Consider the following 24,377-nt stretch of genomic DNA (forward strand, 5'->3'; position numbering starts at 1 on the left):
TTAAGAAAGTGGGGAAGAAGGACAAATTAGCCAAAAAGTTACCACTTCCACATGGAATGAGAGAAGAACCTTTTTTTTCCACTCGATCTCAGCCAAGGCATGTCCGTCTCAGCCACGGCATGTCCGTCTCAGCCACGGCATGTCCGTCTGAGCCATGGCATGTCCGTCTCAGCCATGGCATGTCGGCTGGGCTCTGCTGGCTCAGTAGCCAGTCTCCATGTGTGCAAGGTAATGTCATCTAACGTCATGTCTCATAACATTACTGATGCCTTGTGACCACAATACTGCATATACAGTAACTTGTCTTTGCATATTTAAGGACTAATAATAGGCCACAGTCAACCACAAAACAGCCATCATGTATTCATTCTTTTTAAAAAAAAAAAAAACAACGATATAGTGAGGGATGACTGTATCATTTTTTTATTGATTATATTGATCAACCAGTTGTAATTTCAGTGAAATTGAAAACATCACAAAAAAATACCCTTGTCTTTAAAATATTTGTCCAAAAATGAGTGTTGAAAAACAGGGTCCGTCTTATACTCGGCTCAATACTGTAATTGAACTCTACTGTGTTCAGCAACTGAAAACGCCACATGGAATATACAGCCGCAGCTCCATACATTGAAGCACCTACGACCAATGTAAAATATTATCACCCATTTGGTTACAAGGTGATTTATTTGGTGTGAAAATGTCAGCTGCTGGAAATAACGCGGTGCAGTCAAGTTGTTGCCTGTTATCACGTGATCACGTCGTGCAGGTTAAGATAACTGCAAATCTTGGTGCTAATGTTACTGAGTGACCAAACACATGCTGCGTGTCAAGGTCCCGTGGTGATGGAAATAGACCTACTAGTGCACGGTTGGGGACCCCTGGTATCAGACGCTTAAATGCCTGACATTTTTGCCTATTGTGCGGTATTATGTTTTTTAAAATATGATATACCTACATTTCATTTTGTATTCACCTGTAGTACTTTGTATCCAGAGAGAGTCATTGTATCCCCTCTTTGTTCCTTCCTCATTCAATTTCTAATACTCGACAAAAATTATTTTTTATTTTAATTTTTTTACGAAAACTGACTAAAACTAGACTAAAACCTTTTTGAGTTTATGTCAACTAAATCTGGACTAAGACTATCACATATAGAAATGACTAAAATGTGACTAAACAAGAAGCATTTTCGTCCAAAAGACTAAGACTAAAAATAAAATGGCTGCCAAAAACTCCACTGTCAAAAAGGTCAGCCTTTACACAGGTAATAATGCTCACATTGATGTAAATGTGTACGGCTGCACTGAGGTTTCTTCGAGGGGTGCATGATAGTTATCGGGCCGATATGAGGGAATTATGACGTCATACCGATAAATCCGATAACATTAAAAACACCTCAGACAGCTGATGATTTAAAAAAACTCGTAGTAATGGTCTGCGATGAGGGGGGAATAAAACATCGAGCACACAAAAAACCTCAACAGCCACCTGAAACGCCAGCGCTGCGGCGTTTGAAAAGTGCAAAAGGTTTGCCAGAGACCTCCGTGGTGTCACACCGGCTGCTTGGAGTGTGTCCCCGAATACAGTTCACCTCGCTGGGCCACAGCAGGTGGCTCCTCCCACTCTATACTCTGGTTCTCCTGATAGTAGTGATGTGGTAGTAGTAATGTCATGATATTTGATTAGGACACATCAACAGGTACAGTTGGTCAAATCCTAATTTGTTCCAGTCCTTCTTACCTCCAGGTGTGCACAAACGACACTAAAATCTAAATTAAAAAGTAGATATCGTTTATAATACCAGTCTTGAGAAGCAGAAAGTTATCAAAAGCTATTGTGCATCTCTAGTCGCTACTATTTTGTCCTTTTGTGTTCCAAAATAATAGACACACGTTTCATGATAAGACGCAGTGCCATAATCCAAAATGAGAAAAATATAAGTAAAGGCAGATTTTTTTTCATACAGCTCTTGAATGTGGATGCCACTGGAGTGTGCAGGTGTCATAAATAAATCTACAGTATGCACCATTTGGAGATGTATTACGTCTGAAGCAGGCCCCCTGGTTTAGCGTATAATCCCGTTTATGAAACAAGAGCCGTCTCGTAGCGAAGGCCGTTCCACAATAAGAGCCGAGGCCCTAAACAAATGTCTGAGCTCACACTGATGAGAGCTCAAGGCTGCCAGCATTGCTGAGGAGACGTCTATATTTGTACTTCCTCCATATAAGCGCTCCCTCCGCGTCGCAAACAAGATCCAGTGTCACATTTTTATTTAATATATTGGACTATTTTGTGGGGTGTCAAGTCCCCAAAGCCTCCCCGGCGCACCTCCGCCCTCGCCCTCGCATCTTTGTCACTCCAGTGTCATCTTTCAACAAGGAAAGAATGCAACCTACCACAAGTCCTGTTGCAGGACAGTCCCCACCCCATCACCCCCCACCCCCTCCTCTTCGCCCCGTAACAACTTTCGGGGAGAAGGTCGAGCTGCCAGCCTGGCCTTGTCTTCGCTGTCAAGGCTGTCAGGACGCACGACGACAAGACCATCTAGAGAAAGAGTTTAAAAATACACCAGCGCCCTCGAGACAACACACGAGCCTTTTGTGAGAATCCGGGAGACGCCAAAGTCGTCACCTGTTGACTGAGGATTCCACGGCGCACAATTAAGACAAGTACGAGGCACTGCTGGTGACACACACACACAAAGTACAAAACAACAATAATCAAGGCCTCTGAAGCTATTTTAAGTACTGGAGGTCATCAAAAACAATAAAAACTGACGTGTTAATAGCTGTGGTTTAACCTAAAAAGACCCTCTAGCTAACCCTCCAACCCCTTGGGCTACCAAATATGTGCATTCTGTTTATCTCCTCAGTCACTTTTAAGGTTTTTTTAAGTTCCACAATCCCCTCTATTTCTATTTCAAGGTCTAAAGAATATGAGACTTGCATAAATGCCTCCACTTTGTACCCTCGGGACCAATTTGGTCCCATTGACTCCCATTGTAACCACTCATTTTCTCATTTCATTTGAAAGTGAAAACAGTTTTTTGTTTCAAAAATAATAACAACATTGATTTCGAGACATTCTCAATCACTGAAAAAGTCAAGGATATAATAACCAAATCCCAAATCTTCCACTTTGCGCTTAATTTTTGGAAAATATTGCATCTTTAGTTTTTTACCCTTGAGGGAAGAAAATCATGGATCTGACTCCCATTATAACCACATATTTTTTATTTTATTTGAAAGTGAAAGCTTTTATGTCACATTTGTATGACTTTTACATGATGTGCCTTCGAGGTGTTTTGCTCCAAAAATAATCACGCATCCAAATCAATGTTGTTATTACCTCCACCAAGCGCAGCGCAAACGTTATGTTTTTGCCCGCATTTATCTGTTTGTTTGTTTGTCTTCAAAATAACTTGGAAAGATCTAAAAGGATTTGGATGACACTTTCAGGAATTGTCAGAAATGGGATATGGAAGAACTGATTCAATTTTGGGGGTGATCCGGATCACCGTCTGGGTCCAGGAATTTTTAAAAGGATTCTTTAACATTGCAAGACAGGACCATTTTCGGCATGTGTGCATATAACTTCTATAACATATCAAACACTGATCCAAAAAATGTAGCATTATTATTTTGGTGTGAGTCACAATATGGGGGGAACTATGGCCCTCGGCGGAGGTCTGCCCTGTCCGAGTGCTTCTCTAGTCTACTATGGAACCAGTCAATGCCGTAATAACCTAGTATCAAATATTCCACTTTGCGTTTGATTTTGGAAAAATATTGCATATTTAGTTTTTTACCCTTGGGAAAAACAATCAGGTTTGTACAACAAAAAGGTCATTAAACCATAAAAACTTTTTTTTAATGTGTGAAAGTGAAAAAACACACATTATGTTTTATGAGTTGGACCTAAAGGTAAAAATCGTAACTTCATTTTTGATGTCCATGTGTCAGGTGGTACATTTGTGTAATGATACACAACAATAAGAAGAAAAACAGTAGCTATGTAGCAATACAGACCTTTAAATGGGATATGATAGGATATCATTATAGGTGTATTTCAGGCTGTAGTACAGTAGTTTTAAAAGACAAATATTAACACCAGGTTTTGGGAAACTGACATTTTTTGCTGTTAAAAAATCTGTTTTTACATCAACATAAGCATTAATTGCCAAAGAATCTTTTCACAACAAGTGTGATACGTGTGGGTGCTGGGTTAACACAGCCCTCCCCCAAAACAGAAGAAACACACAGCATGAGCCAGCATGTCTGTGCACACAAGTACAATTAGCTTTTTATTGCCCAGCGCGGGTCACGAGTCTTTCAATCAAGCGGGGGCGACTGACGGAAACACGATCCTTCTTCCAGTCCAGACTGCTCCTAAGAAGTCATGAAGAGGTCAGACTAAACAAACACTGACGCAAAAGACGGTAATAGAAGAGAATAAAAATGATGCACAGGGGGATTGCTGAAAAAATAATATAGAATATGAAATATAATAATAAGAGAGTTGGGTAAAGTCCTAAAAGACAATGAGGACACGTACAATAAGCACCTGTCTCAATCAGTAATTGCATGGCTTTCAGCATGTGACAGTTTTTCTAATTGAAACCTTTTTAAAACCAGCGTCGTGCTCCATTGAGTCAATCCCAGATTTCCTCCTTTTGCCTGGCATGCTTTACTGTCGATAATGAGGCTCTGGGGGGCTGTGTTATCATGTCAGGCGTTGCAAGAATGTCCTTTTCCAATAATCCCGTGTCATCTGTGACCGGATGCGCTGCTATTAATACGAGCATTGTTACACCCTCTTTTGCCTTGGCGACAAATCCAATTAAGTTTGGGATTTGATAAAAGTGTGATGCAGGGCTATCGCTGGTTTTCACAGGTTCTCAGAGGAGGCTGCATTTTGCTCTTTTGTCACAGGAAAGCCTTGCCGGGCTCCTGTAACAGAATGCCGCTGACATATGAGCGCTTCTCCGCGGCTAAAGTTGGACGCTCTTCAGTGCCAAGGTGCATTAAAGAGATTATTGTAAAGATCCAAACAATGTCTGAACTTTGGTAACAGATACCACAAAGATATTTACACAAGGTTCACAAAAATGCATCTGGATCTATGAATAGCAAATCCTTTTATGCTCTTTTATTTCCTCACATCAGATTGTATGGACTGTGTTCATCTATTATCCATTCAGTTTTATCATTGCTTCTAGTTGAATGATTCGAATGTCTGAGCAAAAGCAGCATCGCACTTCATGCTGCCAAAGCCCATTTAATCTGCCGCTGACAGAAATGGAGTTCCCTTCATGCACCCAAATGAACTATTATCATTTCTCCCATTCAAACAACAGTGGATTTCTCATCGCGCTTTTCTGTGATCAGCATTGGAAGCTATCGATCAGCGATGGGAAACCAAAGGCAAAAAATACCCCAGCAAAAAAAAAAAAAAAAAGAAAAAAAGTGCATGACCAAAAAAGCAAGTGACTGCTGGCGAAGGATGGCTATATAAGAAGGATGGCAGGACGCCCTCAAGGACTGACAGGCGACGAGTCAAGGTGAGCTCTTCTGTCTTATATTAGAATGGATCCAGCCAGCAGCTTAGAGAACAATGCAGGGCATGACCACTCGCACAGTCTTTGCCAGGGCACACAGCAAGCTCCTCTTTTTATTACTGCTTTATTTGTAGACCATCTCAACTATTTGTCTTGTGTTGCAGAATCCTCACCAAACCATCATTCACATTTCTGAAGAGGGTGGGAAGAGAGTAAGTATAGATTGTCTTATTTCTGCCTGTCTAATGCGTACCTAATTAACAGTCTGGAGAGGTGTGGCATTGTTTTAACTGTGCATTGCACATGCCTGAATTACATTCAAATAATATTGAAACTACACTGAGGATTACTAACATGAAAGAATGTACAATTTATTTTTTTGTATTTAAACAAACAAATGTTTAAACATTTAAACAAGCAAATAACAACAAACCTCACTCATGACTCAGTAAAATTAATAAAAACATTTAGCCGATGTGGCTAGGCCTGTCACAATAGCAGATTTTGCTGCACGATAATTGTCCTACAAATTCTTGCCGATAAACGATATTATTGTCAACATTATTTTGAGACCATTTTTTTCATGAATGTAATGATAATATACGGCATAATAATGCCAGTACATCGTATCAAAAGCAATGAACTTGCATTTCTCAAGAGTATTTAACATTGTCATTGGCATGTCAAGAGCTTTTAAATAAAATACATTAAACAAACAACATAAGAAACGAAACAAACAATAAAAAACCAAAAAAAAACTCAAATGTAAATAAAATGGACTCTCGAGCCTCTTTCAGCAAAAATTGCGCTTAAATAAAAATTACAATTAATCACAATATTTCTGATTTTCAATCAGTGTCACTTTCGTTATTGTCTGAATATTGACCAAAAAAACGCATAAATAACCTGCAAATACCGTGAAGTTGACGTGTGTCAAAGCAGACGTCAGCTCATTTGCACATACACTTGCTTGTTTGACTTTTAGCAACATTGTGTGTGGAATACGCCGTTTACCTTGAATGGGGTATAGCGTTTTGTGGGAGTTTGGTCAAAGTACATGTTTTGGATGCAGCAAAATGCGTTTGGTGCACAATGAGGTGTTTTACTTGGGGAATCACGGCAGCTGAAACGTAAGTTCCACCGTTGCGTGTTATCTATTTCATTCTCTTTGTCACAAACTTTTTCATGTCACAAAATGACGATGCGCAAACGGGCTGAAGTTGACATCAGTTGGTGTTTTATACACAGCAGGCACCAAGAAAGTATTCCATTCTGTCAATATACTAAGGCCGGCAAAATGATCCAGTTCCTTTGCATTTATCATGTGGTTAATTGATTTATTGATCATCATGACAGGCCTAGATATGGCTTTTATTTTATTGTATTTACTCATTTACTTTCCACCCCAGGAAATATATAACTATTTTTAAAAATGTTGAATTTCAAGTAAACCTTGCCTCATGACTCATATTTTATCATTTTCTATTTGCTTGTATTTTGCTGCATGCTTTTTTTCCCCGGCTGCCATCAAATTTAAAGCAAACATAACACGGTGACTCTAATACACATCCACTGTCTTCTTACGTTATTAACGTCCTTGCAGTAAAGCATCATCATGAGCGGGGACGCAGAAATGGAGTGTTTCGGCCCGGCGGCCGTCTATCTGCGCAAGCCGGAAAAAGAGCGAATCGAAGCCCAGAACACTCCCTTTGACGCCAAGACATCGTTCTTTGTGACTGAACCCGGCGAGATGTACCTCAAGGGCAAACTGCAGAAAAGAGAGGGTGGTAAAGCCACCGTGGAAACGCTATGTGGGAAGGTAACACTGCTTGGTATTAGGGGTACTTCATGAAACACCATGTAGGATTTACAGTATGTAACATAGAGGAGATACTACAGTATGTCTGTTTATCACTTCATACTACATGGACAAAATATCCATATACATGATCCTCGGCTTATGTAAGGTCGAGTTTTGGTGTAAATCGGATCTGATACCTAAATCACAGCTAAATTAACTCCATAAGTCACTCACACGGTACACAGAACTAATGTAAGACATAAAATACAATTAGAAAACACAAAATGCAAGAATTAAATGTCCTATGAAATCAGTTTTATGTTTTCCCAAATTCCGTTTTAAATACAAATTCTAACATTTTTTTTTTTACCCTTTACACTTATTTTTTACCAGTGTGAACTTTTGTGGTAGTGAATAAATGGTCAGTTAATTAAATGCAAAAGTTCTTCCATTTATTGATACAATACACCATTGGAAAAATGATGCTCAGTATTTGAGAAAGGGATGTAGCTTGGCTGTTCAAAGTCAACTAATGCACTTGCGTCAATGCTGTATTTCTGTGTCAGACTCTGACAGTAAAAGAGGATGAAATCTTCCCCATGAATCCACCAAAGTTTGACAAGATTGAGGACATGGCCATGATGACCCACCTCAGTGAGCCCGCTGTGCTGTATAACCTCAAAGAGCGCTATGCAGCGTGGATGATCTACGTGAGTCCCTCTAAAAAGAGAAACACTGTATCGTTCATATACTGCATGTCTAACAGGTCACAACCTTTCCAGACCTACTCTGGGTTGTTCTGCGTCACTGTGAACCCCTACAAGTGGCTCCCAGTGTACGACTCGGTGGTGGTATCAGGATACAGAGGCAAAAAGAGGATTGAGGCGCCACCCCACATCTTCTCCATCTCTGACAACGCCTATCAGTTCATGCTCCAAGGTAAGCAAGAAACCAGCTGTTGGTCGGGGCGTCACAAGATCTCGCGAGATTAAAACGAGACAAGATTTCTCGTTCAGAAAAAAACTGTCTCGCGATAATAAATGAATTGCTCACATGATAAATGAAAATGAATTTGATCATTTTGCTGCCCTACATGCATTGCCGAGTGCATGCATGTCTGTTTTCCTCGTCTCTCGCCTCCAAACAGGCAGGAAGAGAGTTCACTGTGTACACCGGTTCAGCACCTAAAAGCTTCATAGAACAACAGTGTTTCATAGAACAACAGCAAGCAGAGTGAGACCTCTTGTCGTTCATACAATTGCTTTGGCCCTGTGGGGAGAGGCGGAGCTGCTAGCATACACACAGCAAAAGAGTGGGGCTTTGTGTGGAGCAATGCAAGGTAACATAGTAGAAGTTAGGAGGGAAAAAGATGCTTCCAAAGCCAAATTCCACAGCCCCCGTTTGGGAATAATGACCAAGGTGAGCCCACACTTGCCCACCTCAAACATATCCACCCGACCCAGTTTTCCCATCTGGGAATAAAACTAGACATGCAGATGCAGAGCCTTCATCCCGACAGGCAAAACTCACTGAGAAGTTTGGTCGGCACAGCGCAAAATGGTGTACATTCACAGAAAGTCATGGCAAAAGAAATGCTGCTCTTTAGCCAGCATTTCAAGAAATGTTGCAAACGTTTGACAGACAGTACGAATTGCCTGTGAGAAAAGCATGTCACAAATGGCAACTTTACAGAAAGATGACATATTAAAGGACATATTGCATGATAAAAACAAATGAATATGATCTCATTCTTTTTTACAGATCGGGAAAATCAGTCTGTCCTCATCACGTATGTTGGCCTTTCTTATATTGTTGAAAGAAAAGTAGAATGTAGAATGAAAGGAATAAACCACTATTTATGTTTTCATCAATTTAAGTGGAGAATCTGGTGCTGGAAAGACTGTGAACACCAAACGTGTCATCCAGTACTTTGCGACAATCGCAGTGGCTGGCGGAAAAAAAGCAGAATCAAGTGCCAGCAAAATGCAGGTAAAATATAATATAGCAAAGACAATATGTTTAATATGAATAAACATATCACAAAAGTCAAATTGTTGTCTTTTTGAAGGGATCGCTGGAGGATCAAATCATTGCAGCTAATCCCCTGCTGGAGGCTTATGGCAATGCCAAAACTGTGAGGAATGACAACTCCTCCCGTTTTGTAAGTATCCTTCTGTTTTGTATAATCTATTTTCAAACAATGACTGTGAAAGCTTATTTAAAAACTCACTCCCTCATCTTCTGAATAGGGTAAATTCATCAGAATCCACTTTGGCACCACGGGAAAGCTGGCTTCAGCAGATATTGAAACTTGTAAGAAATGTCGTATACAAAAGTTTGGACACCCCTGACTATTTCCATCATTTTCATAAATAAATCAATGCATATTTGGATCTATTATCACATTTTGATATATCACATAACAGATGGACACAGTAGTATTTCAGAAATGAAATGAGGCTTATTGAATTAACACAAGATGTGCAATATACACCAAAACAAAATTAGACAGGTGCTGAAATTTGGGCAAACCTGCCATTTTGTTGATTTGAATACCTCTATCGACCTAGCACTGGTTAACTGGAACACAAAATGGGTTTGTAAGCTCATACAGCCTTGAATTTCATAGATAGATGCATCCAATCATCTAATCAAAGGTATTTAAGGTGGACAGTTGCAAGTTGGTTTTCTCTTTGAATCTCTTGTGAAGGCGGTCAAAATGGGGTCCTCAAAACAGCTGTCAAATAACCTGAAAAATGGATCTCTTGGAGATAAATAAAGTATCGATGTAATCATCATGGTGTATGCGAAGGCTACAAAAAGCTATCTCAGATATTTCAGCTATCACTTTCCACTGTGAGGAACATCATGAGGAAATGGAAGAGCACAAACACAGTTATTGTTAAGGCCAGAAGTGGTCTTAACAATAACTGCGTATCAGAGAGGCAAAGTGTCAAAGACAACCCACAGACCGCTTCCAAAGAAATACAACATCAACTTGCAGTTTGTCGCCTGAGTTATGCAAAAGAACATTTGAATGGTGAATCATATTGCACATCTTCTAAGCCTCCAGTAAACCTCATTTCACTCCTAAAATATCGCTCTGTCTATCAGTTATTTCATACATTCAAATGAAATTGTAGATTTGTAAACGCCCAATGATTTATAAATTAAAATGATGGAAATTGTCAGGGGTGGCCAAACTACCATCGTTCGTTGGTTTTGTGCTTTCTTTCTAACATTGTTCTGTGCAATCCACAGACCTGCTGGAGAAGTCTCGTGTGACCTTCCAGCTGTCTGCTGAGAGGAGCTACCACATCTTCTATCAGCTCATGACAGGACACAAACCCGAGCTGCTTGGTACAACTACGATTAGACCTCAGACCTGCTACTTTTGTTATGGCAGGTGACGAGAATTAACATCACATTTTGTTCCTGCAGAGGCTCTCCTCATCACCACCAACCCTTACGACTATCCCATGATCAGTCAGGGAGAAATTGTTGTCAAGAGCATCAATGACATTGAGGAGTTCATCGCCACAGATGTTAGATAACAATCACATCCACTCCAGTTGTAGTGAATACTGATAGTAACTTTTGTTCACCAAGGTAACCTGAACTTGTTTAAATGTCCACAGACTGCCATCGACATCCTGGGCTTTACTGCTGAGGAGAAGGTCAGCATGTACAAGCTGACTGGAGCTGTGATGCAACATGGCAACATGAAGTTCAAGCAGAAGCAGCGTGAAGAGCAGGCTGAGCCTGATGGCACTGAAAGTACGTCAGATCTGTTGGCCTTCATCAAGCATGGACTGCATTTCTTTGTCTAGCACGTGTTAATGAGATTGCCTAAATCTTGTTTTCAGTCGCAGATAAAATCTCCTACCTCATGGGCCTGAACTCTGCTGACCTCCTGAAGGCTCTGTGCTATCCGAGGGTCAAAGTGGGAAACGAGTTTGTGACGAAGGGTCAGACTGTGCCTCAGGTACTGAGTGGTGCTTCATTCACACTAGGGACGGGTACCTTTCACATTTGAACAGATACAGTACCGATACAGTACCGAAGGTCAGTACCTCAGAATCGGTATTGGTACTAAACGGTACCAATTTTTGGTAGTTTTGTGTGTGTTATGTGGTAATTAACGTTTAATAATAAAATGTAAAGATTTTTCAATGTAACATTTATGTTCGATATATAAACTTTAAAAAAGCACATCAAAACAACATCCAACTGTTTTGTATTGTAACATGGCAGCTTTCACGTATTTCTTGCACATGAATACACTAAACTACGCAGTGTTTTTTTTTCTTAGTAATGCACAAATTAAATAAATTTCAGTATAAATTTTGGTTGTTGTTGGTCACTAACCTGAGCCTCTTTGCCTGTCAAGTGCTTGAGTCAGTGCCAACAGCATCCGGACGTGGCTGATGTCACATGCAACCCAGCTATTGCCTACTTTCCCACTCCCTCACAGTCACAAACATGTGTTTAGGTACCGAAACATGGTACAGTTTCATTTTACGTGAATCGGTACTCTGTAGTACTGACAGAATTCAGTCGGTACCAATAAAAGTACCAAATTTAGTAGCCAGCCGTAATTCAAACCTTTTTTTAAAAAATCCTAAATCCCAAATAATGTTGATTTGTATCAACAGGTTAATAACTCTGTCATGGCCCTCTGCAAATCCGTCTATGAGAAAATGTTCTTGTGGATGGTTGTCAGAATCAATGAGATGCTGGACACAAAGCAGCCCAGAAGCTACTTCATCGGTGTCCTGGATATTGCTGGATTTGAAATTTTTGATGTAAGTATGCTGATACAAATGGAATTTGACATTTGTCAAATGAAAAGCAAGCTATTTTACGTTTCTCTCTTCCGTCTAGTTCAACAGCTTGGAGCAGCTGTGCATCAACTTCACCAACGAGAAACTGCAACAGTTTTTCAACCACCACATGTTTGTCCTGGAGCAAGAGGAGTACAAGAAAGAAGGAATCGAATGGGAGTTCATTGACTTTGGCATGGACTTGGCTGCCTGCATTGAGCTTATTGAGAAGGTATACAGGAAAACCTTGTCTGCTTTGAAAGTACAATAAATCATATGACACTGACATGTAATTACAGCCAATGGGCATCTTCTCCATCCTTGAAGAGGAGTGCATGTTCCCCAAGGCTTCAGACACAACCTTCAAGAACAAACTGTATGACCAGCATCTTGGTAAGAACAAGTCCTTTGAGAAGCCAAAACCAGCCAAAGGCAAGGCTGAGGCTCACTTCTCCTTGGTGCACTACGCTGGCACGGTGGACTACAACATTGTCGGCTGGCTGGACAAGAACAAGGACCCGCTGAACGACTCAGTTGTTCAGCTCTACCAGAAGTCCTCCATCAAGCTGCTGTCCTTCCTGTATGCATCCCATGCCTCAGCAGACGGTATGACGTACTGTAGACCTTTCACTATCTATTAGAACAGAATAATCTTACTGATAAGATTGTGATTGCACTGACAGCTGAGAGTGCCGGTGGCAAGAAAGGTGGCAAGAAGAAGGGTGGTTCCTTTCAAACTGTGTCTGCATTGTTCAGGGTAAGCAAAATACTGTAAAATACTGAAAATACATATATTCTTACATTTATGGACCTGTAAATTTGATGCCCTCTCAATTCATCAGGAGAATCTGGGCAAACTGATGACAAATCTGAGAAGCACACATCCTCATTTTGTGCGCTGCCTGATTCCCAACGAATCTAAGACACCAGGTATGACTCTTTTAACCTTCAAGGGTACTGCTAAAATACAACGCTGCATTTTAGCTTTTAAAAAAATGTTCCATTAGTACCATTATATTTCATTGTACTTACGTAGCTGTATACTGTATACAGTCAGTCCTCGTTTATCGCAGTTAATTGGTTCAAAACCTGACCATAAGTGAATTTCCGTGAAATAAAATTCAATATTAATAAAATCAATATTTTGGTAGTTAGAGCATAGAAACCTGTTTATGACCAATACGGTTTTTACCATTATGAGAGCAATATAGGCATAAAATAACACCCCAATAATAGCTTTTACACTCCTAATATAATAAATATGATAGGCGAAAATAAGGCATACTAACTCACATGTTAGCATTGGGAAAGCTGTTGTAGTATCTCGAACATAATATGGGTCAACTGCATGGCATAAAAAAAAAAAAGATTGACATCAGACCATCACCCATCCTCACAATGATATTTGTTTACGCCACATTGTGCAATGCTTAAACGCAGGCTATGGGATTTTTTGAAGGGATACAACAGACAGCCGCCACTTTAAGCATAGCAAGCTACCAAGCTAACTAGTCAGCCTCCAATTTATTTATTGTAAAGTTAAAAAAGGGTGTGAAACTGAGTGAGGAAGAAGGACAGAGAAGGGAAGGAGACCTTTTTTTCACTCTCCATCCATGGCTGGCTCCATGCAGTGCGAGCTAAGGTAATGTAATGTAAGGTAATGTCTCATCAATTTATCGTTACTGATACCTAGTGATCAGTGTAGAATACTACATATGACTTGCCTTTCAATAGTTTTTTTTACTACTAATAGGCCATAATCGGCAAAAATACAGTGATAATTAATAAAGTAATTTTTGAAAAAGTGATATAGAGTGAGGGAGCAATGTTCGAACCGCGAAGCAGCAAGGGACGACTGTACAATATTTCACTGTCATCTTCTGATTATAATCCATTTATTATTATTTAATTGATTCTTACTATTATTCTTCCTTGCTTCTTTAGGTCTGATGGAGAACTTCTTGGTCATCCACCAGCTACGTTGTAACGGTGTGCTGGAAGGCATTAGGATCTGCAGGAAAGGTTTCCCCAGCAGAATCCTTTATGGTGACTTCAAGCAGAGGTAGCATTGATCAAGTATTAGCAGTGCCTCTTACTTAGTCAAAGTAAGGCATCCTAACGGAATGAAACCTTTACTTTCAGATACAAAGTGTTGAATGCTAGCGTCATCCCTGAGGGTCAGTTTATTGATAACAAGAAGGCATCAGAGAAACTTCTGGGTTCCATCAATGTGGATCACACGCAGTACAAGTTTGGCCATACCAAGGTAGTGTGAAGAACGTTTTTTTAAGATGGTAAACATCAGCTGTCTAAAAAAGAAAACTGTAAAAAGTAACTGTCGAAACCTTCAGGTGTTCTTCAAAGCCGGCCTGCTGGGTACACTAGAAGAGATGAGAGATGAGAAACTGGCTGAGTTGGTCACAATGACTCAGGCTCTGTGCAGAGGCTACCTCATGAGACGAGAGTTTGTCAAGATGATGGAGAGGAGGTAAGGTGTCTGCCAACACATACTGATGTTTCACATCAACCAAACAAAGTAACACTTTTGAGCATTGTTTCTACTTTGTTCAGGGAGGCCATTTACTCCATCCAGTACAACATCCGCTCATTCATGAATGTCAAAACATGGCCATGGATGAAGCTGTACTTCAAGATCAAGCCTCTGCTGAAGAGTGCAGAGACTGAGAAGGAGATGGCACAAATGAAAGAAGACTTTGAAAAAACCAAGGATGATCTTGTAAAGGCTTTGGCCAAGAAGAAGGAATTGGAGGAGAAGATGGTTTCTCTCCTGCAGGAGAAGAATGACCTCATGTTGCAAGTGCAATCTGTAAGCCCAAACCTTTAACGCTGTTGCACTCATGATTAAAAAGCCTGCATTAAGCAGTGACATGGACTGCTTGCTTTGTTTTTTAGGATGGTGAAAACCTTGCTGATGCTGAGGAAAGGTGTGAGGGGCTCATCAAAGCCAAAATCCAGCTGGAGGCCAAACTCAAAGAGACAACTGAGAGGCTGGAGGATGAGGAGGAAATCAACGCTGAGCTGACGGCCAAGAAGAGGAAGCTGGAGGACGAGTGCTCTGAGCTGAAGAAAGACATTGATGACTTGGAGCTCACCCTGGCTAAAGTAGAGAAGGAGAAACACGCCACTGAGAACAAGGTTATAAGATTTCTTCTTCTCTTTTGATACCTCACCATACAGTAAATCCAAAACAGTGCCCTCACTAAAATGTATGAACTTTCGTACAGGTTAAAAACCTGACAGAGGAGATGGCCTCTCAAGATGAGACCATTGCCAAGTTGTCCAAAGAGAAGAAAGCCCTCCAAGAGGCCCATCAGCAGACCCTGGATGACCTTCAGGCAGAGGAAGACAAAGTCAACACTCTGACCAAGGCCAAGACCAAGCTGGAGCAGCAAGTGGATGATGTGAGTGAGCCATATTTTGAAGCAAATTTGAACATTAGGAGTGTCACCAGATCTCGGATTTTACAGAAAGTCATCGCAAAAGAAATGCTGCTCTTTGAAAAGCCAGCATTTCAAGAAATGCTGCAAACGTTTGACAGACAGTACGAATTGCTTGTGAGAACATATAGGACATGTCACTAACGCCAATTTCATAATTTTATAGAGTGAAAGATGACATACTAAAGGAAATATTGCATTATGATATATTTGTAGTTACTATTTATTAATTTACTATTCTATATTATCACAACAGTGATTTATTTGGTCTCAAAAAATGTTGACAATAATATCATTCAGAGTCAAATTGTGAGACAATAAACATTTCAAAATGCGCCTGCATTATTTTGTGACTTGGTTAAATCAAAAAGTTTGTTTGTTCAGTCATATTTTTTCATTGTACTTTTCTTAGAATTAATGTTAAAATCTCATCTGGGTTTCGTGGACCCAATCTCATGCATCATCTCGTCTCGTGAGTTGAGTGTCTCGTGACACCCCTAGTGAGCAGAGATACACGTACAAACACATTTATTCATAATAGCTTGAAGGGTCCCTGGAGCAAGAAAAGAAGCTTCGTATGGATCTTGAACGAGCTAAAAGGAAGCTGGAAGGAGATCTGAAGCTGGCTCAGGAATCCATAATGGATCTTGAGAATGACAAGCAGCAGTCTGATGAGAAAATAAAGAAGTATGTATTTCATATACAGTATTCATGAATGACACACACAGCTATAATACACTGTGTTAATTACTGCCACTTACCATTTTCAGGAAGGACTTTGAGATCAGCCAACTACTGAGTAAGATTGAAGATGAGCAAACTCTTGGAGTCCAATTACAGAAAAAGATAAAGGAACTTCAGGTATTTGGTGACAAAAGTCATAGTTTAAAGACATTTAAATATCTTGAAAATTAGATGCTAAAATGCATGTCTTTCAGGCTCGTATTGAGGAGCTGGAGGAGGAGATTGAAGCTGAGCGTGCTGCTCGAGCCAAGGTGGAGAAGCAGAGGTCTGATCTTTCCAGGGAACTTGAAGAGATCAGCGAGCGACTCGAAGAGGCCGGTGGGGCCACCGCTGCTCAGATCGAGATGAATAAGAAACGCGAGGCCGAGTTCCAGAAGCTGCGTCGTGACCTGGAGGAGTCCACCCTGCAGCACGAGGCCACTGCTTCAGCTCTCCGCAAGAAGCAGGCTGACAGCGTGGCAGAACTTGGGGAGCAGATCGACAACCTTCAGCGGGTCAAACAGAAGCTGGAGAAGGAGAAGAGCGAATACAAGATGGAGATTGACGACCTCAGCAGCAACATGGAGTCCATTGCCAAATCAAAGGTGAGAGCATTCCCCAGTTTTCAAGGATGAAAAACAGGAGTAATGTTGTCATGCTAATGAAACTGTTCTTTCACCAGGCTAACCTTGAAAAGATGTGCAGGACATTAGAGGATCAACTGAGCGAGTTGAAGTCCAAGAATGATGAGAATGTTCGTCAACTAAATGACATGAGTGCACAAAAAGCAAGACTTCAGACTGAGAATGGTAGGAATCACGTGTTTCAGACACACTGAACCACTTGAGAATCACATTGTTTAAACACTTCACATGGCAGCTGTACCACTCGTTGCTAATACCCTCATCACACTGGAGGCACAATGAGCCAGAATGCCGTTATTCCTGGATATTCAACGTGCATTCTAAAAAGTCTGACTGCATTCTGAGTTAATTCGAAATATCAGGGCCCATTCTTGTGGCCGGCCCGAATGTTTTTAGCACGTTAAAAACTTTCGAGGTGGATTTGAAGAGGAACAACAACGAACGGCATTCGAAAGGTATTGTAACTGCACTCTGACTGCATTCTAAATATTCTTACAATATTCTAAATACTGTTACAGTAATTCCCAACAGCGTTCAAAACATTCTGATCGTATTAAAAAATAATAAATAGCCAGCTGCCGCTGAAACATCACTGCATAACCTTATTCACAACATATCACCGCCAAGGAGAAGTGGCCAAGTTAACTCCACCAGCGGCTGACGGTGTGGACAACTCGGAAGTGCTAAAAAAGTACCTCTTATTTTCTAGTTTCTTGCCTTTTTCCTGCTCTTTGCGCATTCTCTGTCTGCAGCTGCGAGAAAATATAGACTTACCTTTCTTTATTGCATGAGCTTCTTCTCTGGAGTTCAGTATCTTGTAGGTCCCTTGCAAACAGAAGAATTAATGAAGCATGGGGTGATGCCTGCTATTGTATGGTGTCACGCGGGACACCATACAATAGCGGGATATGCGGTGGTGACGCGGTGGTGACGGTGCATACCCATGAGGGAATAATGTGCGTCACACGTACGATTGTCGTGCACTAGACATAAATACTACTTGACAAGATGTAATTTATGAGTAATCAGAACGCAAACAGTGCACAAACTAGTCTTCACGCTTTTCAGGCGTGCCATAAATAAATAAATAAATGACACACATTGCCACGGCAAATTGAGGGACAATGCGGAGGCAAAAGTGCAAAGTGCCGGCGTGCACACCTAGAAATGCTGAAATCCAGGAAGCCCCTGAAGCACCAGCTTCTATTCCTGATAAGTATTCGAACAACGTTCATATCCTCTTCCGAATGTGGCCCGAATTTTGAAACACTTTCATTCTGGCTGGTTCTGCTTGATTCGTGCTTAGTGTTGAAGGGGGCTTAAAATCATTTTGTTATGGTTATAATTTCATTTGGATGTCAATTTTGATTAGGTGAATATACACGTCAGCTGGAGGAAAAAGAAGCCCTGGTGTCTCAGCTCACAAGAGGTAAGCAAGGCTACACCCAGCAGATTGAAGAGCTCAAGAGGCACATTGAGGAGGAAGTGAAGGTAAGTCTATTAAATCTGAGCAAAAACAGAGCTGGTGATTAGCAGGAAGAATTCAATGGAGTCTTTTTCTGGGTGGCAGGCCAAGAACGCCCTGGCCCACGCTGTCCAGTCCGCCCGTCATGACTGTGACCTGCTAAGAGAGCAGTATGAGGAGGAGCAGGAGGCCAAGGCTGAGCTGCAGCGATCCATGTCCAAGGCCAACAGCGAGGTGGCTCAGTGGAGAACCAAATATGAGACTGATGCCATTCAGCGCACTGAGGAGCTGGAGGAGGCAAAGTAAGTCATGACACGCAAAAGATGACTTGATGTTATCGCATCACATCACTTGATCATGAAACAAATGAATGCGTGTTTGTAGGAAAAAGCTTGCCCAGCGTCTCCAGGATGCAGAGGAGTCCATTGAGGCAGTCAACTCAAAGTGTGCCTCTCTGGAAAAGACTAAACAGAGGCTGCAAGGTGAAGTGGAAGATCTGATGATCGATGTGGAGAGAGCCAACTCTCTGGCTGCCAACCTCGACAAGAAGCAGAGGAACTTTGACAAGGTCAGCTTTTATGTTGTTATATAAATGTACAGTAGCTCCAGTGCTTAAAATGAGGTAACTGAACATGCTTATTTGTGATGTGTTCAGGTTCTTGCCGAGTGGAAGCAGAAATATGAGGAGAGCCAGGCTGAGCTGGAAGGAGCTCAGAAGGAGGCCCGCTCACTTAGCACGGAGATGTTCAAATTGAAGAACTCCTATGAAGAAGCTCTGGACCATCTGGAGACCCTGAAGAGGGAGAACAAAAACCTGCAACGTACGACAATCTATTCTTTTTCTTTTTTTAAGCCTGATTTTCCCAAAAGCTCAACATTTAAAGCAGCATTTAAAGCAACTACTGACACACACGCCTTGGTCAACTAGTCCATCAATAAGGTTTTGGACAAAAATTTAAAATAGAAGATTCCCACAAGGGGAAGTAAAAGGGGAGACCAACTCCATATTTTCACATGACCTGGTGTCCCAGTACTTATGTCTACACAGTTCACCATCACTACAAATATATCATACACATGTAAAATGCTCCTACAGAGGAGATTTCCGACCTGAGCGAGCAACTTGGAGAAACTGGAAAGACTATCCATGAGCTGGAGAAAGGAAAGAAGACAGTGGAAAGCGAGAAGACCGAAATTCAGACAGCTCTGGAGGAAGCAGAGGTAACAACTCATTATCATATCATAGACACAGATCATTTAGAATATACCGCATGCCATCTTAGTTCTGCTTCAGTTCATAGAAGTCCTGCTTGTTCACAGGCTACTCTGGAGCACGAGGAGTCGAAGATCCTTCGCGTTCAGCTTGAACTGACCCAAGTCAAGAGTGAGATCGACAGAAAGCTTGCAGAGAAGGATGAGGAGATGGAGCAGATCAAGAGGAACAGTCAGCGCGTGATCGAGTCCATGCAGAGCACTTTGGATGCTGAGGTCAGGAGCAGGAACGATGCTCTGAGAATCAAGAAGAAGATGGAGGGAGATCTGAATGAGATGGAGATTCAGCTGAGCCATGCCAACCGCCAGGCCGCTGAAGCACAGAAGCAACTGAGGAACGTTCAGGGACAACTCAAGGTACTGTCACTAGAAGATAACTGGCAGAGCTTGTTGAAAGGAATCAAATGCTGATTAGTGTGTCAATGTTTGACTATACAGGATGCCCAGCTTCATCTTGATGAAGCCCTCAGAGGTCAAGAGGACATGAAGGAGCAGGTTGCCATGGTGGAGCGCAGGAACAACCTGATGCTGGCTGAGATCGAGGAGCTGAGAGCTGCTCTGGAGCAGACGGAGAGAGGCCGCAAAGTGGCTGAACAGGAGCTGATTGATGCCAGTGAGCGTGTTGGTCTGCTGCACTCTCAGGTAGACTTCACCTCCGTCATACCAGAGAGCCAATAATTATCTTTCATACAGCAACCTGGAAGTAAGCTTTGGCTTCATTTCAAATAGAACACCAGCCTTATCAACACCAAGAAGAAGCTGGAAGCTGACCTAGTCCAGATCCAGGGTGAAGTGGAAGATGCTGTGCAGGAATCAAGAAATGCTGAAGAAAAGGCCAAGAAGGCCATCACTGATGTGGGTCCTACCTCATACTGATCTTCACATCAAACGCTCTTGTTGCACTCATGGGTGCTGTGTTGCAGGCTGCCATGATGGCAGAGGAGCTGAAGAAGGAGCAGGACACTAGCGCTCATTTGGAGAGGATGAAGAAGAACCTGGAGGTGACAGTCAAAGACCTGCAGCACCGCCTGGACGAGGCTGAGAATCTGGCCATGAAGGGAGGCAAGAAGCAACTCCAGAAACTGGAGGCTCGGGTAAAGATTTCAACCGACAAGATGTCACACTACTTAAGGACAACGACAATTTCGACCTCTGTCTTGTTTCAGGTGCGTGAGCTTGAGGCTGAGGTAGAAGCTGAGCAGAGGAGGGGCTCAGAAGCCGTCAAAGGTGTTCGTAAATATGAGAGAAGAGTGAAGGAGCTCTCCTATCAAGTAGGTGTTTTATTTAACTTCCATATTAATAGTTGTTTAACAACTGGGCAAAATAAAACATTAAACTCATTTAACTATCTTTCTAACAGACTGAGGAGGACAAGAAAAACGTCAACAGACTCCAGGATCTGGTGGACAAGCTGCAGCTGAAGGTTAAGGCCTACAAGCGGCAGTCTGAGGAGGCTGTGAGTGTCATATCTTCTCATTGTTAACACTTGATTTGCCTCACATAAAGGCTGAATCCCAATTCTACCCCTTAGCCCTTCGTCTTACACCTTCCCCTACCCCTTAAAACCAAGGGCCAAGGGGAAGAAGCCACTAAGAGATGGAACACCACTTGATTCTCATTACATCATCACCCTTCACCGCTTGCTGGCTGTGACATGGGCAGATGAGACAGTAAATTATTGATAATAAATGTTTCCTACCATAAAGTAACGTGCATACATTTCTACATTATTTCAATGTTATATAGCCTACCTCACAACACCTTGTTTTGAGAAAAGGCACACATATTTACAAACTATGACACTTATTGCCAAACAACAAACAACTTAATAAATAAATAACAAGTTACAAGCAGCACTGTAACTGTAACGTATAAAGATAGAAAATGTATCAAATATACATATGACATAGAAATGACAACATAACAAACTTTATAAACATCAACACATGTATTAACCTTATCAAGCATTACTTCAAGGTTTAAAAACCTTCCTGTTTTGGCCTCGCTCACCTCCAGTCGTTGATGTTCTCCCTCAGATTGTTTTATAAGAACATTTGACTAATAGTGTGCTGAAAGCAAATATAGAGTGAGGGTAAAAAAAATAGATGGGACAATGTTACATTCCAGAGGTTTAATACAATTTCATAATGTAGTGCGTTGTCCACATGGCCGTGTTGTTTACGTCGTTGATTTAGCTCTGATCCTGACCACCCTTACTGTATGCTGAATGCTATAAACATACCTCACCATGACGATTGTTCGTGGACTAGTGTGGCTTGAACTCACAGCAAACACACTTCACTACGATGTGCTGCGTTACGTGAGTGATTAGATAGCTCATATAGTAGGCAGCTAGTTATAACTAGCCACAACCAATAATTCAAAACATGGCAAATATTTACGTGGATTAGCAAATGATTGAATATCTAATAAAACATGAGCGACGTTACTGTGAAAATCAATAATTATGCTTAATTACTTACATTTCTATGCTTCTTTCCATCTCCGCTCTGCCATCCTTTCAGCTGGAGTGTGGTATCGGAGTAAACTCTTTCTACCGCTACGTTTCAAGTCTGGTCCCTGACCACACGTGGTTTCTAGGGCTGTACACCCCTGAGCACTGACCTTTAGCCCCTTCATTTAAGGAGAATTGGGACACCAATTGATTCTCGTGAACATGCAAAACCTCGGGGTAAGGGCTGAGATGAGGGGTAAGGGGTGGAATTGGAATTCAGCCAAAGTGCCATGCAGCAGTGAAGTCTACACTCACCAGGATCTGTATTTAATATTAAATTCCGCCCCTCAGGAGGAGCAGGCCAACACTCACATGTCCAGGCTCAGGAAGGTTCAACACGAGCTGGAAGAGGCTCAGGAACGAGCCGACATTGCCGAGTCACAGGTCAACAAGCTGAGGGCCAAAAGTCGGGAAATTGGAAAAGTGAGTAAGCACAGTCAGAAGAAGCAAACAAACGAGTCATTCGGAACGTGACCGTGAACTAACACCTGTTATGTTTTCTGTGCAGACGAAGGATGCTGAAGAATAAGCTGCAACCTCAGAGACAGACCCAAAGGAGAATCATAAAATATGATATTTCATTGGAACGCTCTCACTATATCCTGTAGATGTACATTAAATAAATATATTTTGCCTGTCAGAGGCCTGACAAGTTTTCTTTTCCCAAAAAAACAAACATGCCAAAGCTTGGTGACTGACAGAGGAAGTAAGATGGAGGTCACTGACATTGAATGACAAACATTTTCTTGTGTGTGCGTGTGTGTGTGTGTGTGTGTGTGTGTGTGTGTGTGTGTGTGTGTGCGCGTGTGTGTGTGTGCGTGTGTGTGTTTGGGGTCAGGTGTCAAGCTGGGATTGGTATCCAGAATTCAAATGCTGTCAATGTTGGCTAAAGAAGAGGGCAAGGAAACGTGAGGTAAAGAAGCAAAGCAAAGCGGATTTTTATGGACAGATAATGATAATAATAATAATAATTAGGGGTGTCACAAGATCTCGCGAGATTAAAATGTGACAAGATTTCTCGTTCAGAAAAAAGCTGTCTTGCGATAATAAATAAATTACTCTCATGTCTTCTGGGCTCGTGGGCACTAGGCCCGGGACGATAATAAATAAATTATTAATCACACAATAAATGAAAATGAACTAGATCATTTTTCCGGCCTCAATATATTGCCATGTGTATGTGTGTTTGTTTTCCTGGTCTCTTGCCTCCAAACAGGCAGGAAGAGAGTTCACTCTGTGCATTGCTTTCAGCACCTTGGCACATTTGTGTCATAGAACAACAGCATGAACGGAGTGAGCCCTTTTGTCAGTCATGCAGTTTCTTTGTCTAAGTGGGTGGAGGCGGGGCCGCTAGCATACACACAAATTGCAGAAGAGTGTAGCCTTGTGAGGATCAATGCAAGGTAACGTAGTAGCAATTAAATTAGTGGATTAGCAAATCGAAGCAAGAAAATGTTGATTCCCACTTTTTGCATAATCGTGCTGCTCTAACTCACAATCACAACAACCACTTCGTTCAAGGCCTTTTTATACTGGATCAAGTTTTTCAAGATGATGGCTGCAGCTCTATAGAGCAAAACAACCCAAACCCTCCACTACAGAAAACAAAAATGAAAGATGAGTGCATATTTGTCACTCATCAGCTCAGAGTGACAGCAGAGGACTGCAGGCCATGGCGAGCAGTCGTCACTATGTGCTTCCTCTTTGAGGAGCTTGTTTTACTGACATAGCGACGAATGACAGCTGACTGCCCTTTGCACTGGCCTCCGATCTACTAAAGCACCTGTTCACTTCTAAATGTGTGGCATCCAGCATAACACAAACACGCACACACACACACACACACACACACACACACGACATCAGGCTGAGTTACTCGCACACTGCAGGATGCGCTATAAAAAAACACCTTCACTGCACATTGACTAACTTAAAAACCTAATCAGTTTTAATGGAAAAGTGCCTTTTATTTCACCCATCATCCTCAATTCTTATGACATGAACACATGTCTTTCTTTTTTCTGTGCGTTCTAAATATATAAAAACAGATCAAAAGAGGCAGCTAAGAATGCACATAATGGGACGCAACTATTCCACCTTTAAAGCCTTCTGAAAAAAC

At 41.5% G+C, this 24,377-nt stretch overlaps 1 protein-coding gene across 1 annotated transcript; it reads left to right on the top strand.

Moving 5' to 3' along the window:
* Positions 1-5,352: 5,352 nt before the first annotated feature.
* Positions 5,353-22,898, top strand: LOC129186060 (myosin heavy chain, fast skeletal muscle). The gene is made up of 41 exons (XM_054783892.1): positions 5,353-5,560; positions 5,722-5,769; positions 7,161-7,376; positions 7,925-8,068; positions 8,141-8,297; positions 9,120-9,147; positions 9,236-9,347; positions 9,427-9,519; positions 9,608-9,671; positions 10,620-10,718; positions 10,800-10,903; positions 10,997-11,135; positions 11,225-11,343; positions 12,014-12,163; positions 12,243-12,413; positions 12,481-12,787; positions 12,865-12,938; positions 13,024-13,111; positions 14,126-14,243; positions 14,324-14,447; positions 14,533-14,669; positions 14,753-15,008; positions 15,095-15,337; positions 15,427-15,603; positions 16,181-16,326; positions 16,410-16,500; positions 16,578-16,967; positions 17,045-17,171; positions 18,379-18,497; positions 18,577-18,773; positions 18,856-19,039; positions 19,127-19,292; positions 19,568-19,692; positions 19,792-20,100; positions 20,182-20,385; positions 20,473-20,598; positions 20,667-20,837; positions 20,910-21,014; positions 21,104-21,199; positions 22,550-22,681; positions 22,767-22,898. The coding sequence occupies exons 3-41, from the start codon at positions 7,173-7,175 to the stop codon at positions 22,785-22,787; spliced, it is 5,817 nt and encodes a 1,938-aa protein (XP_054639867.1). The 5' UTR covers positions 5,353-5,560; positions 5,722-5,769; positions 7,161-7,172; the 3' UTR covers positions 22,788-22,898.
* The last annotated feature ends 1,479 nt before the right edge of the window (positions 22,899-24,377 follow it).

The sequence above is a fragment of the Dunckerocampus dactyliophorus genome, chromosome 8 (assembly GCF_027744805.1).
Source record: "Dunckerocampus dactyliophorus isolate RoL2022-P2 chromosome 8, RoL_Ddac_1.1, whole genome shotgun sequence".
NCBI classification, from domain to species: Eukaryota; Metazoa; Chordata; class Actinopteri; order Syngnathiformes; family Syngnathidae; genus Dunckerocampus; species Dunckerocampus dactyliophorus.

What these genes read in the sequence shown, in the direction of transcription:
- LOC129186060 (XM_054783892.1), top strand. Translation starts at nt 7,173, where the DNA reads ATGAGCGGGGACGCAGAAATGGAGTGTTTCGGCCCGGCGGCCGTCTAT. An exon ending in CAACGAATCTAAGACACCAG is followed by an intron (nt 13,112 to 14,125) that starts GTATGACTCTTT and finishes TTGCTTCTTTAG; the next exon opens with GTCTGATGGAGAACTTCTTG. An exon ending in TCCAGAAACTGGAGGCTCGG is followed by an intron (nt 20,838 to 20,909) that starts GTAAAGATTTCA and finishes GTCTTGTTTCAG; the next exon opens with GTGCGTGAGCTTGAGGCTGA.